Source organism: Balaenoptera ricei, chromosome 4 (assembly GCF_028023285.1).
Source record: "Balaenoptera ricei isolate mBalRic1 chromosome 4, mBalRic1.hap2, whole genome shotgun sequence".
In the NCBI taxonomy this organism is placed as follows: Eukaryota; Metazoa; Chordata; class Mammalia; order Artiodactyla; family Balaenopteridae; genus Balaenoptera; species Balaenoptera ricei.
The window spans coordinates 158078250-158098013 of record NC_082642.1 but is presented as its reverse complement, the minus strand read 5'-3'; the positions used below and the strand labels follow the sequence as shown (position 1 = coordinate 158098013).

Genomic DNA, 19764 nt, shown 5'->3' with positions numbered 1-19764 from the left:
CCCCCGCCCCGCGGCCCCGCCCCTTCTCCGGCCGCCGCTGGGCCGCGGGCGGGACGCCTGGGGCGGCGCGCTGGAGGAAACGCGCCCGCCACAGCCCCGGGAACTACCAGACGCCCGAGTCGGGAACGCGGGACACCGCGTCCCCATTTGCCAGGGGTGCGGGGTTAGAGGCGCAGTCCCGGGCCGTGGCCGTCGTGAGCCGGCCGGGCTTCTCCTCCCGCTCACCCCGCCCGCCGGCCTCCCGGCGCCCGGGGCCCGCGCCGCCAGCCGCCCGGATCCGCCCGCCGCGCCCCCTCCCCGCCCCCCGCGAGCCCCGGCCGGCCGCGAGCTGATGTCGTGAGCTCGCCGCCCGCGGGCTGTGCGCCCGGCCAGGGGCTGCCTGGGAAGTTGGGGCGAGGCGCGCCGGGTATGCGCCATCACCATGTCCCGCCTGGACTCGTGGCTCGGTGAGGTCCAGTGGCTGGGCTTGGTGGCGCTCTTCGTCGTGGCCTTGGGCACTGTGGGCCTGTACCTGGCGCAGTGGGCGCTGGCCAGGGCGCGACCCCGCTCCCCGAGGCGGGCGGCGGAGCCCGGCGAGGGCCAGCGCCCCGAGTCGGATGCGCTGCTCGCCTGGATCCTGGCGCTGAGCAGCTGGAGGAACCAGTGGCAGGCCGCCTGGGTGACCGCCCTGAACGAGGAGGCCAAACGGAAAGCGGTGAGTTTCCGTGAGGGCCGGTCGTGCTGCGGGGTCGGGCGCGGTGATCTCGGGGTGCGGGTTCAGAGCAGAGCTCTTCTTCCCTGGAGGCTCGCCACAGCCCTCGACTGATTCAAGGGGCAGAGCATCCTTGAAAGTTAGGAGAAAGACCCCTGAAGACTGGAGGACCTTTGATGGGGAAGCAAGGCAAAATGATTAGATTTTATTAACCAGACATGAGGTGTGCCAGGCCCTAGGCTCCACTGGAGGGACAGACTGGCTGTTGGAGAGACTTTTCGGGGTGCCCCTTCCCCTTCAGCCTCTTCCTGGCATCCCTTGCCCTTCCTGGCATCCCATGTGGATTCCCGTATGCAGTTGGACACTGAACTGCTTTTGCACCTGAATAACTGCGAACCAAATATGCTTCCACGTACAGAGCTGAATTTCGCCCAGCATGTTATTTCCAAAAGGTTTGCATTCCTTGGCGCTTAAAATTAGTGACCGTTGAGGGCTAGCCACTCGCCAGACATGTACTGGGGGCTTCAGGTACCTCTGTCATCTCTGAATCCTCACAACTCCTGCGACAAAGGCGTTGTCAACCTTTTACAGGTGGGGAAACTGAGGTCTGGAAAGGTTAAGTAATCCGCCCAAGGTCACACAGCCTGTGGGTGGCAGAGCTGGGGTTTGAACCCACCTATCTCCTGCCTCACAGCTCAGGGGCTTATGACTGAACCCGGCTGCCTCTTGCTCCTGTGGTTATGTTCATTGTCTGGTTGATGGCTGGGTGACTTATTTTTGCTTCTAAGACATCTTGGTTTAATGACAAGCTCCTGGCGTCTGCTATGTCTAGGTGTTCCACAGGAGGAATGGGGGCCTGGGGGGTTTGGGGTACCTGCCAGTCTTCGCCTGTCCTGATGGCTCCCAGGTGTACCACATTCCTCCACCTGCTTGGGAACTCAGTGGAGAAGCCTGTGGCGCTTTGCTTTGGAAATAGTGAATGCTGTGTGTCTGGACCATCAACCTTCAAAATATTCCACGGTGGGCCCTCTGTCTGGTCTTTGCGCATGGCCTTGACTTACTCACATAGCCACGGATTTAAAAAACAAAATAGCTTTTGAGTGTGAATGAGCATAAATCCAACCAAAGACCGTGTTCTGAACCCTGGGGGGGGGGAAAAAAAATAACCGTAACTTTTGGATGAAAAAAGCCTTCAAGGTCATTTGACTGCCGTCTGCCTCGGTGCCTGGAGTCCGTGCCCCGGCCGCCAGAACTGGGCAGCTCTTCAGGGGAACCACCCCACCTCTTGTGGGAGCCCCTGAAGCCATGTGACCTCACCTATGTGAGCAAACACAGATTTGTTTCCCCGCGAAGCTGCTGTCATTGACCCCTGGTTGACCTGGCGTCCTGGGCCTGGGTTCCAGGGCTGAGTACACTGCAGACTGGAGTTGTGAGCGGGTGAAAGTCTTGTCCCAGCTGGATGAGACAGGGGGCATGACGTGGGCCACTGATTCTGCTTCTCAGCCTTTCGTGAGCTGTAACATGCGTGTTGGTGTTGGGTGCATGATCTGTAGGGTCCTGGTCACCCCCCTGGGACTCCTGAGAGGGTCCGGCAGAGGCACGAGCCTCCCTCCTGTAAGGCTGGGACAGTCCTGCTTAAACCATTCTGCCGTGTTCCCTGACATTTCCTGATTGGCTTAGAAACTATGATTGCCTTCGATAGAATGCTTCCAGATTACCCTCGTGCCTGGAGCACTGAGAGAGAAAGGAGAATATCCCTGCTCTGGAATTTGTCTGCAGCCGGTCGGGTAAGGCTGAGAACTGAAGAAAATACCTGAAGGTTTCGGAGGCAAACCTTTCTCCCTACTCACTTGAATCTGTGTGGGGGAGGAGAGAGGGCCCTTGGCTCAGGGGGCGGGGAGAGAGATTTGGCTCCTTTGCACCTTCCGTTCTCTGCTATTCGCCATGCACTGCACAGTCTTAGACACCAGTTTTTCCAGAACTCCTGCCCGGAAGGGGCAATAATGTACTGGGTTTAAGCTCAAGGCAGCCCTGAGTCTTCTCTGACAGTAGATTGGGTCTGACTGTGGTGTCAGGTGTGTGTGTGTGTGTGTGTGTGTGTGTGTGTGTGTGTTATGGGAGGAGGTCTGACAGTAGATTGGGTCTGACTGTGGTGTCAGGTGTGTGTGTGTGTGTGTGTGTGTGTGTGTGTGTTATGGGGGGAAGGAATTGGTGGTGTCACTTTGCTCTCCCTGGTGCCTGGAAATGTTGCTTGATTTGAATTCAGATGGAACGTTCTGCAGGCTGATAGGATCTGGGGAACTCCTGCCCTGGCCTTGGCATACCTCTCCCCTGTCCTGGGCCATCCCGACTGCGACACTCATGACAGCGTGGGTGAGCAGGCCCTGGTGTTTCGTCAGCGGCTGTCCTGACCTGGCAGCCAGCCCTGCGGAGCCTCCCTCTGCCCTCCCTCCAACACGATTTCCACTAATCCCCGATTAGGGTTGACACTCCAAGCCCGCACTCAGCCCAGCGAGCCACAGCTTAGCGTCCCCCTTCTGCCCCCACCCTGTCCTGTTATCTGTCTGCCCTGGCCCGGGAGGAGACCACTTCTCTGCCTGTCGCTGGGGGGTTGGCAGTAACTCAGGCATCTCCAGCATCTTCCGTGCAAGGTGGGATTCTCTCCTGAATGGAGCGACTCCTCCCATTCTGTTTTACCCCAGCTTGTATTTTAGGACTGCAAGGAACCCTAAACCCTTCTCGCAGCACCTCTTCCTTCTCCAAAAGGGGAGACGGAGGCCCATGGGCTAGAGAGACTTGCCAGGGTTGACCTAGACCCTGGGCTGGGGGTTCTTCATGGGCCATCCACATCTGCAATCACGGTCCCCTATGGACAGCAAACTTGACTTTGAGACCCAAATGTTTCCTTTAGTTGAGGTCCAGCAAGAAAGGATAAAAGGGTGCGATTGTTTAATGCATCATCCCTAACAAAGGGGCTCCTATCTCCTAGGAGCTGAGGGTGGGTCAGTAGCTTGTGGAGTCTCCTTTGGCCCCGGATGACCAGTGACTGTGGCACTGCAGGCTCCCTGTGTCAGAGGGCCCCTGGGATTGCAACCCTCACTCTGAATAATTAGGATGGTGAATTGGAGAGACAGGTGAGGAAACCGTGGCTGCTCTGCCAGCTGGTCGGGCTGATGCCAGGTGTTTGGGGAACACTGGCGAATCGCCTAGAGAGCTTTGGAAAAATACACATGCCTGCTCCCTCCCCCGCTTCAGACTTAGGAAGTTGTTGGGGGCGCAGGGAGCTTACTGTATTTTTCACAAGTTCCCCAAGCTAGCTCCTCGCTAGTGAGAAGCTGCTGGATACACACAGTGTCCGTAAGCCAGCCCCCAGTCAGTCAGTCAGGTCCCCCTCACCCAACAACGTCTCTCCGCTCTGGCATTGCAAACACCTAATTCCAGCTGATCTGATGGCAGTTCAGTCCCAGAGAACGGAAAGATCCCAGAACTGGCTCAGTCACCAGACTGGGAACTAATGCTGTATTATTTAAAGGCAACAGCTGAGGTTTTCCCTTTGGTTCCCCTGCATTTACATGAACATTTACAAAGTGGTTTGGGGTGACAGTCACCCCAGCAATGGTCCACACCTTCGACACCCACCTGGTGGCTCCAGGGTTGCCGTTTCCACAGCAGGTCACCAGCTATGGAAGCCAGTGTGCCCATGGTCCCGTGTCCCCTACCGGTGGGCTGGACAGCGCCTTCCTCCCAGGGCTGATGCTGTTGGGACCACACGCGGAGAGCAGCAATCCGAGAGTGAGGGCCACGTTCTGGACTTGTCCAGAAATGGGCCACTCAAGCAGGCCCAGGCCCCGGGTGGGGAGGGTTAACAGAGGTGTTTGTCTCTTTAGTCTTTTGCCCCAGGATTTTTTTCAGAGGAATGTTCTAAATGCAAATGACCGAGACTGTAGGACAATTTGTGGTCTTTGTGGGAAAAAAAAAAAGATGTCCTGTGAACTTAGAACATGTTATTAATAGCTCTGACTTGTATAGGAGCTGTGACAATTTGAAAAGTAAACAAAGTGACAAGACTTGGGAGTTTCCTTATTCTATAATGAGCTTCCTTCGAGCGCTCCTCACAAAAATTCAAGCTCCTTGACCACCCATGGTGGTCACAGTATAAGTCAGCTGCTAAGAATGGGAAGGCACTCTCTACCTGACCCCCAAACCGGTCTCCTTTCCATTGCTCAAACATTCAGCGTTCTTTCCTGTGTGGGATCTTCCCGCTAAGGCATTTCTTGCATCTCTAACATTATTTAACCTTTCTGCTTATTTAACTCCTGTCAGTATTTCAGGTCTCAGCACAGGGGTCCCTGACCTTCTCATTTTTTGGAGGATGCTGCGCCACCCTCACCCCAGCGGGACCTTATGGTCACTGGTACCCTCATCAGCCCCCCGGATTGTGAGGGAGGCCAGAGCCCTGTCCGTCCAGGCACAGCGCACCCGGTGCCCAGCGCACGGCTGGCTTGGGCCAGGTAGCGATTGGAGCATGAATAACAGGCCCTGTTAGAAACTTGTCGCTGGAGGGGGAAGAACGGTGGAGATGCGCATCACCCCGTCTGGACACAGGCCTCCCCTGCTTGGGAGCTGGCCAAGCCTGGGCCAAACAAGCTGTTTAATGTACTTTGTTTTTCACTTCTAAAGAATCAACATTAAAGGAGGCTCACTGACGACTTTGCAAACTGTCAATAGAAACGAGGAATAGATGCCAGTTCAGGTTGTTCTTTGCATTCACCCATTCTCTCAGCAAGACGGGAATTCAGGGGAAGGAAGAGTGGGTGTAGTGTTAGTGTCAACTAAAATGCAGCCAAAGCTAACATCCACTCCTGTCAGCCCCTCCTGGGTTGCTGAGGAGGGAAGGGACCTCTTGAGCCACTCGGAAGAGCTGTGTGACCACTGCTTAGGCTGGAAGGCAGCTCTGGGGCTGTGTGACCTTGGGCAAGCCCTGACCTCTCTGTGCTTCATCTGTGGAAGAGGATAAGTTTGGGTTCAGTCTGGAAAACAGCATCCACTCCGGATGCGATGAGATCTGTGCGAGGCCTTTAGTCAGTAGAGTCAATAAAGATGGGCTGCTTTCTTGTAACATCTTCCTTAAAAAAAAAAAAACTTTAAATTTTTTACTGCTTTTAGATTTAGAGAGAAGTTTCAAAAATAATTCCGTTTCCATACTTTCCTCAGCCAGCCTTACATAACCATAGCACAAGAGCAGAACCAAGAAATTAACATTGGTACAATGTTACTATAATGTAGTATAATGATACTAACATTGTAAAAATATGAGAAATTAACATTGGTATAATGTTACTATATGTCATAGTACAATGATATTATCATTGTAACCTATAAGAAATTAATATTGGCACAATGTTACTATATTTTATAATAAAATGATATTAACATTGTAACAGTACAAGAAATTAACAAAAGTTTTTAATGAAACTGAAGACCCTACTTTTTTTTCTTTTTTAACATCTTTGTTGGAATATAATTGCTTTACAATGTTGTGTTAGTTTCTGCTGTATAACAAAGTGAATCAGCTATATATATACATACATTCCTATATCTCCTCCCTCTTGCGTCTGCTTCCCACCCTCTCTATCCCACCCCTCTAAGTGGTCACAAAGCACCGAGCTGATCTCCCTGTGCAGTGCAACTGCTTCCCAATTGTTATGTATTTTACATTTAGTAGTGTATATATGTCAATGCTACTCTCTCATTTGTCCCAGCTTACCCTTCCCCCTCCCCGTGTCCTCAAGTCCATTCTCTACGTCTGTGTCTTTATTCCTGTCCTGCCCCTAGGTTCATCAGAACCATTTTTTTTTTTTAAGATTCCATATATATGTGTTAGCATATGGTATTTGTTTTTCTCTTTCTGACTTACTTCACTCTGTTTGACAGACTCTAGGTCCATCCACCTCACTACAAATAACTCAATTTCCTTTCTTTTTATGGCTGAGTAATATTCCATTGTATATATGTGCCACATCTTCTTTCTCCATTCTACTGTCGATGGACACTTAGGTTGCTTCCACGTCCTGGCCATTGTAAATAGTGCTGCAATGAAGATTGTGGTACATGACTCTTTGAATTATGGTTTTCTCAGGGTATATGCCCAATAGTGGGATTGCTGGGTCATATGGTAGTTCTGTTTTTAGTTTTTTAAGGCACCTCCATACTGTTCTCCATAGTGGCTGTATCAATTTACATTTCCACCAACAGTGCAAGAGGGTTCCCTTTTCTCCACACCCTCTCCAGCATTTATTGTTTGTAGATTTTTTTATGATGGCCATTCTGAACGTTGTGAGGTGATACCTCACTGTAGTTTTGATTTGCATTTCTCTAATGACTAGTGATGTTTCATGTGTTTGTTGGCAATCTGTATATCTTCTTTGGAGAAATGTCTATTTAGGTCTTCTGCCCATTTTTGGATTGGGTTGTTTGTTTTCTTGATATTGAGCTGCATGAGCTGCTTGTAAACTTTGGAGGTTAATCCTTTGTCAGTTGTTTCGTTTGCAAATATTTTCTCCCATTCTGAGCGTTGTCTTTTCATCTTGTTTATGGTTTTCTTTGCTGTTCAAAAGCTTTTAAGTTTCATTAGGTCCCATTTGTTTATTTTTGTTTTTATTTCCATTTCTCTAGGTGCTGGGTCAAAAAGGATCTTGCTGTGATTTATGTCAAAGAGTGTTCTTCCTATGTTTTCCTCTAAGAGTTGTGTAGTGTCTGGCCTTACGTTTAGGTCTTTAGTTCATTTTGAGTTTATTTTTGTGTATGGTGTTAGGGAGTGTTCTAATTTCATTCTTTTACATGTAGCTGTCCAGTTTTCCCAGCACCACTTACTGATGAGGCTGTCTTTTCTCCATTGTATATTCTTGCCTCCTTTATCAAAAATAAGGTGACCGTATGTGCGTGGCTTTATCTCTGGGCTTTCTATCCTGTTCCATTGATCTATATTTCTGTTTTTGTGCTAGTACCATACTGTCTTGATTACTGTAGCTTTGTAATATAGTCTGAAGTCAGGGAGCCTGATTCCTCCAGCTCTGTTTTTCTTTTTCAAGATTGCTTTGGCTATTTGGGGTCTTTTGTGTTTCCATACAAATTGTGAAATTTTTTGTTCTAGTTCTGTGAAAAATGCCACTGGTAGTTTGATAAGGATTGCATTGATACTACCCAAAGATTGCATTGGGTAGTATAGTCATTTTCACAATGTTGATTCTTCCAATCCAAGAACATGGTATATCTCTCCATTTGTTTGTATCATTTTTAATTTCTTTCATCAGTGTCTTATAGTTTTCTGCATACAGATCTTTTGTCTCCTTAGGTAGGTTTATTCCTAGGTATTTTATTCTTTTTCTTGCAATGGTAAATGGGAGTGTTTCCTTAATTTCCCTTTCAGATTTTTCATCATTAGTGTATAGAAATGCAAGAGATTTCCGTGCATTAATTTTGTATCCTGCTACTTTACCAAATTCATTGATTAGCGCTAGTAGTTTTCTGGTAGCATCTTTAGGATTCTCTATGTATAGTATCATGTCATCTGCAAACAGTGACAGCTTTACTTCTTCTTTTCCGATTTGGATTCCTTTTATTTCTTTTTCTTCTCTGATTGCTGTGGCTAAAACTTCCAAAACTGTGTTGAAGAATAGTGGTGAGAGTGGGCATCCTTGTCTTGTTCCTGATTTTAGAGGAAATGGTTTCTGTTTTTTACCCTTGAGAATGATGTTGGCTGTGGGTTTCTCATATATGGCCTATATTATGTTGAGGTAAGTTCCCTCTATGCCTACTTTCTGGAGAGTTTTTAATCATAAATGGGTGTTGAATTTTGTCAAAAGCTTTTCCTGCATCTATTGAGATTATCATATGGTTTTTATCCTTCAGTTTGTTAATATGGTTTATCACATTGATTGATTTGTGTATATTGAAGAATCCTTGCATTCCTGGGATAACCCCCACTTGATCATGTTGTTTGATCCTTTTAATGTGCTGTTGGATTCTGTTTGCTAGTATTTTGTTGAGGATTTTTGCATCTATGTTCATCAGTGATATTGGCCTGTAGTTTTCTTTCTTTGTGACATGTATGTCTGGTTTTGTATCAGGGTGATGGTGGCCTCGTAGAATGAGCTTGGGAGTGTTCCTCTCTCTGCTATATTTTGGAAGAGTTTGAGGAGGATAGGTGTTAGCTCTTCTCTAAATGTTTGATAGAATTCACTTGTGAAGCCATCTGGTCCTGGGCTTTTGTTTGTTGGAAGATTTTTAATCACAGTCTCAATTTCAGTGCTTGTGATTGGTCTGTTTATATTTTCTATTTCTTCCTGGTTCAGTCTTGGAAAACTGTGCTTTTCTAAGAATTTGTCCATTTCTTCCAGGCTGTCCATTTTATTGGCATGTAGTTGCTTGTAGTAATCCCTCATGATCCTTTGTATTTCTGCAGTGTCAGTTGTTGCTTCTCCTTTTTCATTTCTAATTCTGTTGATTTGAGTCTTCTCCCTTTTTTTCTTGATGAGTCTGGCTAGTGGTTTATCAATTTTGTTTATCTTCTCAAAGAACCAGCTTTCAGTTTTATTGATCTTTGCTATTGTTTCCTTCATTTCTTTTTCATTTATTTCTGATCTGATCTTTATGATTTCTTTCCTTCTGCTAACTTTGGGGTTTTTTTGTTCTTCTTTCTCTAATTGCTTTAGGTGTAAGGTTAGGTTGTTTATTTGAGATGTTTCTTGCTTCTTGAGGTAGGATTTTATTGCTATAAACTTCCCTCTTAGAACTGCTTTTGCTGCATCCCATAGGTTTTGGGTCGTTGTGTTTTCATTGTCATTTGTTTCTAGGTATTTTTTGATTTCCTCTTTGATTTCTTCAGTGATCTCTTGGTTATTTAGCAACATATTGTTTATCCTCCATGTGTTTGTATTTTTTACACTTTTTTTCCTGTAATTGATATCTAGTCTCATAGCATTGTGGTCAGAAAAGATACTTGATATGATTTCAATTTTCTTAAATTTACCAAGGCTTGATTTGTGACCCAAGATATGATCTATCCTGGAGAATGTTCCATGAGCACTTGAGAAGAAAATGTATTCTGTTGTTTTTTGGATGGAATGTCCCATAAATATCAATTAAGTCCATCTTGTTTTTATGTATCATTTAAAACTTGTGTTTCCTTATTTATTTTCATTTTCGATGATCTGTCCATTGGTGAAAGTGGGGTGTTAAAGTCCCTTACTACGTTTGTGTTACTGTCGATTTCCCCTTTTATGGCTGTTAGCAGTTGCCTTGTGTATTGAGGTGCTCCTATGTTGGGTGCATAAATATTTACAATTGTTATATCTTCTTCTTGGATTGATCCCTTGATCATTATGTAGTGTCCTTCTTTGTCTCTTGTAATAGTCTTTATTTTAAAGTCTATTTTGTCTGATATGAGAATTGCTACTCCAGCTTTCTTTTGATTTCCATTTGCATGGAATATCTTTTTCCATCCCCTCACTTTCAGTCTGTACGTGTCCCTAGATCTGAAGAGGGTCTCTTGTAGACAGCATATATCCAGGTCTTGTTTTTATATCCATTCAGCCAGTCTATGTCTTTTGGTTCGAGCATTTAATCCATTTACATTTAAGGTAATTATCGATGTGTATGTTCCTATTACCATTTTCTTAATTGTTTTGGGTTTGTTATTGTAGATCTTTTCCTTCTCCTGTGTTTCCTGCCTAGAGAAGTTCCTTTAGCATTTGTTGTAAAGCTGGTTTGGTGGTGCTGAATTCTCTTAACTTTTGCTTGTCTGTAAAGATTTTAATTTCTCTGTCAAATCTGAAAGAGATTCTTGCTGGGTAGAGAAATCTTCGTTGTAGAGTCTTCCCTTTCATCACTTTAAATATGTCCTGCCACTCCCTTCTGGCTTGCAGAGTTTCTGCTGAAAGATCAGCTGTTAACCTTATGGGGAGTCCCTTGTATGCTATTTGTTGCTTTTCCCCTGCTGCTTTTAATATTTTTCTTTGTATTTAATTTTTGATAGTTTCATTAGTATGTGTCTTGGCGTGTTTCTCCTTGGATTTATCCTGTATGGGACTCCCTGTGCTTCCTGGACTGGATTGACTATTTCCTTTCCCATGTTATGGAAGTTTTCAACTATAATCTCTTCAAATATTTTCTCAGACACTTTCTTTTTCTCTCCTTCTTCTGGGACACCTATAATTCAAATGTTGGTGTGATTAATATTGTCCCAGAGGTCTCTGAGACTGTCCTCAATTCTTGTCATTCTTTTTTCTTTATTCTGCTCTGGGGTAGTTATTTCCACTATTTTATCTTCCAGGTCACTTATCCATTCTTCTGCATCAGTTGTTCTGCTATTGATTCCTTCCAGAGAATTTTTAATTTCATTTATTGTGCTGTTCATCATTGTTTGTGTGCTCTTTAGTTCTTCAAGTTCCTTGTTAAATGTCTCTTGTATTTTCTCCAATCTGTTTCCAAGATTTTGGATTATCTTTACTGTCATTACTCTGAATTATTTTTCAGGTAGACTGCCCATTTCCTCTTCATTTGTTTGGTCTTGTGGAGTTTTACCTTGCTACTTCATCTGCTGTGTATTTCTCTGTCTTCTTATTTTGCTTAATTTACTGTGTTTGGGGTCTCCTTTTCACAGGCTGCAGGTTTGTAGTTCCCGTTGTTTATTGGTGGGTAAGGTTGGTTCAGTGGCTTGTGTAGGCTTCCTGGTGGAGGGGACTGGTGCCTGTGTTCTGGTGGATGAGGCTGGATCTTGTCTTTCTGGTGGGCAGGGCTGCGTCTGGCGGTGTGTTTTGGGGTGTCTGTGAGCTTAGTATGATTTTAGGCAGCCTCTCTGCTAATGGGTGAGGTTGTGTTCCTGTCTTGCTAGTTGTTTGGCATAGGGCGTCCAGCACTGGAGCTTGCTGGTCATTGGGTGGAGCTGTGTCTTAGTGTTGAGACGGGGATCTCTGGGAGAGCTCTCGCCAATTGATACTACATGGGGCCGGGAGGTCTCTGGTGTTCCAATGTCCTGAACTCGGCTCTCCCACCTCAGAGTCTCAGGCCTGACACCAGACCGGAGCACCAGACCCTGTCAGCCACACGGCTCAGAAGAACAGGGAGAAAAAAAGAAAGAAGAGTAATAATAAAATAAAATAAAATAATTAAAATGAAAAAATTATTAAAATAAAAAAATTTAAAAGTAATTAAAAAAAAGAAGACAGCAACAAAACCAATAAACAAATCTGCCAATGATAACAAGAGCTAAAAGCTATAATAAGATAAACATAAAAATCAGAAACAAGTCAGTCGCAGACAGCAAACCCCAAGTCTACAGTTGCTCAAAAAGTCCACTGCCTCAGTTTTGGGTTGATTCGTTGTCTGTTCAGCTATTCCACAGATGCAGGGTACCTTGAGTCGCTTGTGGGGATTTAATCCGCTGCTCCTGAGGGTGCACAGAGAAATTTCCCTTCTGTTCTTTGTTCGCACAGCTCCCGGGGTTCAGTTTTGGATTTGGCTCCACCTCTACATGTAGGTTGCCCTCAGGCATCTGTTCCCGCCCAGACAGGACAGGGTTAAAGCAGTGGCTGATTAGGGGACTCTGGCTCACTCAGGCTGGGGGGGAAGGAGGGGTACGGTAGTTATAATTGGAATGCGGGGCAAGCCTGCAACAGCAGAGGCTGTGGTGACTTTGCAACAGCCTGAATTTCACCGGCTTTCCACCAGTATTCTTTTATTGTTCCAGGGTCCCTTTCAGGTCCTCTATGGCTTGAGTTGTTGCTTTGCGTTTGTCTCCTGCAGGCTGTAACAGTTTCCCTGTATTCCCTTGTTTCTTTGTGACCTTGACAACGCTGAGGAGTATTGATTGTTATTTTGCCAAATATCCCTCAATTTGGTGTTTTCACACAATTGGACTGCAGTTATACAAACCGCAGAAGTGATGCGCCCCTTTCAGTGTACTGCATCACGGGGTGCATGATGTCAGTGTGGCTTACTGCTGGGGAGAAGCAGTGGCCTTCATTCCTTGGTTAGGGTGATTTCCGCCAGTTTCTCTTCTTACATCTTACGTCTCCTCTTATCCTTTCCCCCTATAGTTACCACATAACTTCGGGAGATACTTTGAGATTGTACAAATCCTGTCACCCCTCATACTTTCACTCACTGATTTTGCCATCCATCTGTGTATCTAGTCTGCAGCCATTGACTTCTGTGGAGTTTGCCTAATGATTATTTTCTGTTTCCCTGTCTCCTTCTACATTTATTCATTGGAATTCTACTGCAAGAAAGAGCTGCCACTTCTCCATCTATATATTTAATTGATTATTTACATCAGTATGGACTCATGGGTATTTATTTTATTCCATGGGTTATAATTCAGTACCATCACTATTTATTTTGTTGCTTAAACTGTCCTTGTTTTGGCCATTAGAAGCTCTTTTGTGTTCTTCCACGGAGATATATATATACACACACACACACACATAGTTTTTTTCTTTTCTTAGCATTTCCTTGTTTGATGGTTCCACAAGATGTTTGCTCTAAGCTCGTCTTCTGTTTTCCTCTTCTCTGGCCCTGGATTCAGCCACTTTTCTAAGCAGCTCTGCTTCCTTTTCCTGGAGAAGTGTTTAGAAAACAAGATCTGGGCATCAGGTGTGCTCATTACTGCTGGGGTCTCATTGCTTCTAGACCCTCTTAGTGGACAGACCTAGGAAATGTATATGTGGATGCTGACACATTCATGTGCACACATCTCTCTGTCTGCATCTTCAAAACCACAACTATCCCTATATCCTGGATTCCAGGTCAACGGCACAGAGTTCATTTTCATCTTCCCCTTTCCTTATCTCTAACTTCTTCCTCCAAGAGTGAGGTATCTGGGACTTACTCTCTGTAACATATTTATTTGGTCAATTCTAGTTTACACATAACTTACTTTCTGAATTGCTGACCTGTACCCCCATGAGAAACACATTTACTGACTAGATTCTAGCATTCATGTGCAGCCAGGATACTGTTTTCTTCAGTTTCTCAGGTTAGATCTGTTTCCCTCCCCTTCGCGTGGTTGTGTTCTTTACTTGTAGTGGAGTGAGGTTTGCATTCTATCTGGGTTTCCTCCCGTATCCAGATTTTTCAAAAATCCATCTTTTGCCAGTGATTTGGGATGCGACCTTTGTCACATACTGTTTCCACATGTGTTGGGGTCTATTGTGGACATCCTGTTCCAGCCCTACTAGTCGTCTGTGTGTTCACACTTTGAATTACAGAGGTCCTAGAGTGCGTCTTAATGTCTAGGAGAGCTAGTCTCTTGTTTTTCTTTCTCAGTGTTTTCCTGGCAATTCCTGCCTGTTGCTTTTCCTGTGGACGTAAAATCTTGCTCTAGTCTGAGTGGAGTTGAGTCCGGAACGGGGCTGCCTGCCCACGGACAGGGTGCAGAGATGTGGGAGTTTGTGGCCATGCTGCATGCACGCCAGGCTTCCTGAAACTCAAGGATCAAGCAGAAAGGGAAGGCGAACCTCTGGGTCCTTATTTTAACTTCATAATATATTTCCTGTGCGAAACCGCCCCTTGACATTAACTTCCCTAGCAAAATATTTCCAGGGTTTTCGTTCAGAAGCTGTCATACATAAGAGGGCATAGATGGCACCTCCTGACGGGCAGGGGCAGGAGGTGGCATCGGGGCTGCTTAAGGCAACGTGGCGTCTTCAGGCTGGCGCAGCCCCGGCAGCTGTAACGACTCCCGCGGGGGCTCGGCTCCCTGCCCGGCGCTAGGCTCTGTGCTGGGTGCTGTTCTTCCTGCCACGCAGCTTGGCACACAGCGTGCTGTCATCCCCAAGCCCCTGGTCGGCAGATCATACAAGCTCTAGCCGTGGAGAATGTCAGCAGAGCAGCCCCCAAAGCATGACTTCATCACGCTTGAGAAGTAGATTTAATTCTTCCCTGTTGATTCTTAGGGGGTGAGATCAATATTGCTAAGACAGGGTGAGGTTAGAAGCATGTCAATGACAATGTTCTGTGCCTTGTAGGTTTACTCTGGATCACTGGGAATTCTTCAGAAACAGCCCCGTGATGACTTCATTCTTGTTCCTCTGCACTGCACTTTCCAGGAGAGCTTTCGTGCCTTTTTGTACCATTTTAATTCCCTACCCTTGATCTGGCCTTGTAGTTGGAACCAGCACATTGCAGCTGAGAGTCTCGGAAATAGATGAGATACGGAGGGAAGTTGTGGGTCTGAATCTCTTTTTTAACCAGTCAATCGGAGCTCCCTTGACGATGATGTACTTTCTGGAGCATGTCCGGAAAAGAGTTTAAGAAGAGTTTCGTTCCGGGGTCGTATTGCAGGCATAAGTGTTCAGCTTCTCAAGAGAACTTATTTTTAAAAGGCCAAGACTTGGTTGGCAATCCAAGCCTGATTTGTTCTTTTATGAGACATCAATCTTGTTGCCTTGTGGTCATATTCATTACCTGCACGTCTTGCACTTGGAGATTTTAATTGCAAGAACCAAAATGGACATAGGGTGACAAGCCACAGAGGACTTTTCTGGAAGCTTATGGGGATGCACAGAGCCGAGGACGGGGTTGAACCAGGAGACCCTGGAGGGCAGGAGCCTGGCAGCCCTGGAGGAACCCGATCCTTGGGCATGGCCCCGGCCCAAGGTCATTTCCAGCCAAGGAATCCCAAATTCCAGGGAGAAGCAGCCACAGCTTCCCAGTGCCCCCGCCCGGGTTCCCACTCACGCGCCGTTTGGGCAGTGGGAGAGGAGAAGGGGGCCACCCTGAGTAGAGTGCCAGCACCCCCGTGGAGCAGGGCGAGGTGATTCTCTGAAACCGGAGAGCGTGCTTTCCCAGAAGAAGGGCAGCACAGCTCTTGAACCTGCTGTGCTTGGCCAGGTGCTGGGCTTGATCTCCAGACCCACCATCCACCCCAGGAGCCTGGGCTTCTCCCCTTACACTGTAAACACGAGCTCTCAGAATATCCTTTGCCGACTTTATTGCGACATCTTTGGTTTTGTCCCTGCGTTCCTTACTGATATTTGCCCGTTGCTGCTATTTAGAGGCATGGATTGAACCAAAAGAAGTCAGACCACATTTTCTGAGGTCTGCCAAGCTTTGCGGCAAGTACGTCATTGCCTCTAGAAAGTAGCCACCCCGCCTGGCACTGCACCCGTCTCCTCACCGTGCTTTTCCGTTCCAGGGCCCGCCACTCCTCTGCTTCCAGGAGGACCCGCTGCAGCAGCCCCTGGAGCTGGCCATGGGACAAGTGTCCAGCGTGGCCCAGTCAGCCCAGGAGAAGGTGAGCCGGGCGCCGTCACCTGCCTTGGGCCTTTCCTCACCGCGGAAGCAGATTTAAAGCGGGGTTGGATAACTGAGTCACGTTGCTGTGCAGCAGAGATTGACACAGCATTGTAGATCAGCTAGACTTCAGCTTAAAAAAGAAAGAAAGCTGGGGTGGGGGAATTTATTCTGTCTTGGAATTATTGAAAATGCCAGACACCTTACATCAAAAAAATAAATAAAATCTGATCCATTACCTTGATGACTAGATAAATAAGACATGGCATATCCACACGATGGAGTATTATTTGGCCTCCTAAAGGAATGCAGTTCTGACACGTGCTCCCACGTGGATGAGCCTCGAAGACACTCCACTAAGTGAGAGAAGCCAGACATGAAAGGACACATAAGGTTCCATTTATATGAAATATTCAGAATAGATAAATCAGTAGAGGCAGAAAGTAGATGAGTGGTGTCCAGGGGCTGGGGCCGGGTAATGCTTGAGGGGACGTGAACAGGGACTGCTTCGGTGAACAGGACAGGGTTTCGGGGGGGTGACGAAAAAGTTCTAGACTGGTGATGTTTGTACAACGCTGTGAAATATATTTAAAAACCATTTAATTGTATAGTTTAAATGGGTGAATTATATCTAAATTTATACATATAGTTATATAAATAATATGTGAGTAATTTCCGTAACACGATATATAGATTTGAGTCATTTAGATATCACGTAGAGTTTATTTTATAGTTGCTAACAGCTCACATGCTGAAGTTACTTATTAGACTGGTCGAATACCATAAATAATTGTAAGTTCTTTTTTTTTTTTTTTTTTTTTTTTTTAAACAAAAAGCATCTGTAGAAGTGCTGAGGAACTCTTAGGTACAAGGCTTACCCTTGTATCTCTCTCTATTTTATTACCAAATTAAATGCATATCAGTTAGCAGACAGCAAGGAGGGGACACCTGGGTGGCCCCGGGCCCAGAAGGAGCTCACATCCAGCCCCCTGGAACCCCACCTCTTGTGTATCTCCTCCCTGGCTCAGCTAGAGCATTGTTTGTGCATTTCAGACGTTTATTGTTCTGTGTGCACAGTTTCACAAGAAGCTTTCTCCTTATGGAACATGACAGCTTGGAGGTTCATCCAGGTTGATTTGTGTCTCTCTAGTTCATTAGCTGGAACTACAGTTCAGGATTCTGGGTGGACCAGGGCTGCTTTTTCCACCTTCCACTGATGGATAATTAGGTAGTTTTCTCTTTTTCTCAAGTACAGCAAGCAGAGCTGCCGGGGACTGTCTCCTGAGTCCTCAGGCATAAGAACGGGAGTATCTCCAGGGCAGGCGTGGCGTTCCTAGCTTGTAGGTACGAACGCTTCAGCTCCACCACGGATTCCAGAATTGGTCGCCCGGGGGCTGGCCCAGCTTCCTCTGCCCACGCTTCAGCTCCACCACGGATTCCAGAATTGGTCGCCCGGGGGCTGGCCCAGCTTCCTCTGCCCGGGCAGCGCAGGGAAGCTCTCTTTCCCCACCCTTGGCCGATACGGGGGTCACAGAGCTCCATAACCCCTGCAACAAGCATGGAGAAGTCTCTGAAAGATATTGGGAGGAAACTGGTGGCCACAAGGCAGGATGCTGACAGCGGCACAGCCCATAAGAGCTGGAAGGGGCCTTGCGGGCAGATGCTCCAGTGCCTAAGTTTCAAAGGCTGGGGGACTGAGGGACAGATCGCTGCTGGCCTCACCTACCCAAGGCCCCTGCTTGGGCAGTGCCCCTGTGCAGTGAGTGCCCTATTATTACAAATAGAGCCCAGGTCCCTTTGTGGTGGACAGTTTCTGTTTGCTGATTTCTGACACTGTCAGCGTTCAGAGAGGGACAGATCTCAGGGGCTGGCCTGGAGGTGCCGGGAGGGAGCAGAGATTGGAAATGGCAATAGACCATTTTTAAAGGTCTTGATATATATTGCCAGAAAAGCATCCTTTGGAAAGTGGACAGTTAAACTGTGTTTGTTTTAATACCATTACAGAAATTGTGCATACCCGTCAAAAAGTTAAAAACAATATATAGACGTGCATAAGCTTTTTTTTTAGGTCTGCCCTCTTCTTCTCTGCTCTCAGCCTTCCTTCCTCTGCTCCCCCCGGATAGGACCATGGACGGCTGTCCACACTATCTTCTAGGAAGCTTTTTACCCAGTAAACTACTGGGAAAGTGCACACGATCTTGTTTTCTTTTCCAGGTTTCTTCGTAGTTCTTGACTCCTGTGTTTTCTTGACCAGGGACCGATTTTGCGGAAGACAACTTTTCCACGGATGGGGGGTGGGAAGCAGTGGAGGGGAGAGGGTTCAGGCAGTAATGTGAGCGCTGGGGGGGCGGCAGATGAAGCTTCGCTCGCCCGCCCGCCGCTCACCTCCTGCTATGGGTTCCTGTTAGGCCACAGACCGGCCCCGGGGTCGGGGACCCCTGCGTTAAACGAAGGACAGGCGTTGTCCCAGGAGCTCGTGCTCTAGGGCTCCCTGTCGGGCAGGACGCTGATGACGGTGTCTTCCTCCTTTTAGGATCTAAACAACCCCCATGGGTTCCAAACTTAGGTTGAATCCTGTGCCAGCAACGTCATGTGTTCTCTCTGCTCTGTGTAATTCTTGAGAAGGGAAGAACCGTAGCAGAGCCTGAGGACTCAGAAGGTGTCCAAGGAATGCAGACGGGAGATTCAATGACATCCCCCTCCCCTTTCCACGCTCCCTCCAGAGTGTCAGGGTCTGTGTTTCTCATCCCTCTCACTCAGTCCTGACAGGGGGCATGTGGATGACATTTGAGGTAACGAAAGGGGTGACTCTGGGGTCTGGTGTCTAGTCATGTCTTCGATCAAGTAGATGAGAATGGGGTTCTGGTCTCCCTTCGTGAGCATCTTCCCAGCTTGGGTTTGGTCTTGAGTCTCCCGGCATGACCCTCGCAGAACAGAACCGGGTCTCCCCTGCCTACCAGTTGCCATGTGCTCGGACTTTCTCCTGCAGCCCCCGAAGACCCCCATGTGGCAGAGCAACTACCTTTGCAAGTACCTGGCTCATCAGCAAGCCCCCCGCCCCCCATGCTGCACAGAGAGTGGGGTCTTGCATAGCTTAGAACATCTGAGTCACCTTGCAGGACCCGTGGTAGATGCACACTCCACACCCGGCAGCCGTGGCTGAATTGGGGGCTTCTGAGCAGTTTACTCACGACTCTTCTGACACCAAATGTGTGCGATTTTTCTTGCACCCAACAAGCAGTCCTCCAGTTCTCTGGACACCAACAGGGTGTCCTACAATTCAACTCGATTCTGGCACTGACTACTCACACAGCACAGACCCTGCAGGTTAAGGGCTCAGCCCAAGACTGCCCCTCACTTCAGACGCCAACCCCAAGTCTGGGCCACCTGTACCCACCAACTGGCTATAAAGCGGCAGGTCCCACAACCCCTTCCAAATGCTTGAGCATTTGCTAGGACAGCTCACAGAACTCGGGAAAGCACTTTACTTACTATTATCAGTGTCTAATAAAGGACACAGCTCAGGAACGGCCAAATGGCAGATGCCTGGGACAGGGAAGGGAGAAGGGGTGCGGAGCTTCCACGCTCTCCACATGTACCGCCCTCCCAGGACCAGAAGCTCTCCGAACCCCATTGTTTAGGGGTTTTCTGGAGGTTCCATTACAGAGGCATGGCTGATTAAATCACAGGCATGGGTGAGTGTTCCCTCTCTAGTTCCCATCCCCTCCCCTGAAGTCCAGGTGGCAAAGCTGCTACCCTCTAACCACGCCTTGGTCTTT

At 47.4% G+C, this 19764-nt stretch overlaps 1 protein-coding gene across 3 annotated transcripts in view; it reads left to right on the top strand.

Moving 5' to 3' along the window:
• The first annotated feature begins 284 nt into the window (after nucleotides 1-284).
• C2CD2 (C2 calcium dependent domain containing 2) overlaps nucleotides 285-19764 on the top strand; it is a 60984-nt gene continuing 41504 nt past the window's right edge. For 2 of the 3 annotated variants that reach the window (XM_059921612.1, XM_059921611.1), the window contains exons 1-2: nucleotides 285-694; nucleotides 15888-15986. In XM_059921612.1, coding sequence (XP_059777595.1) covers nucleotides 422-694; nucleotides 15888-15986 — 372 coding nt within the window. In that variant the 5' untranslated portion in view covers nucleotides 285-421. Of the gene's footprint in view, nucleotides 695-15738; nucleotides 15812-15887; nucleotides 15987-19764 lie in introns of those variants that run through there. The other variant, XM_059921613.1, reaches the window with a different exon arrangement.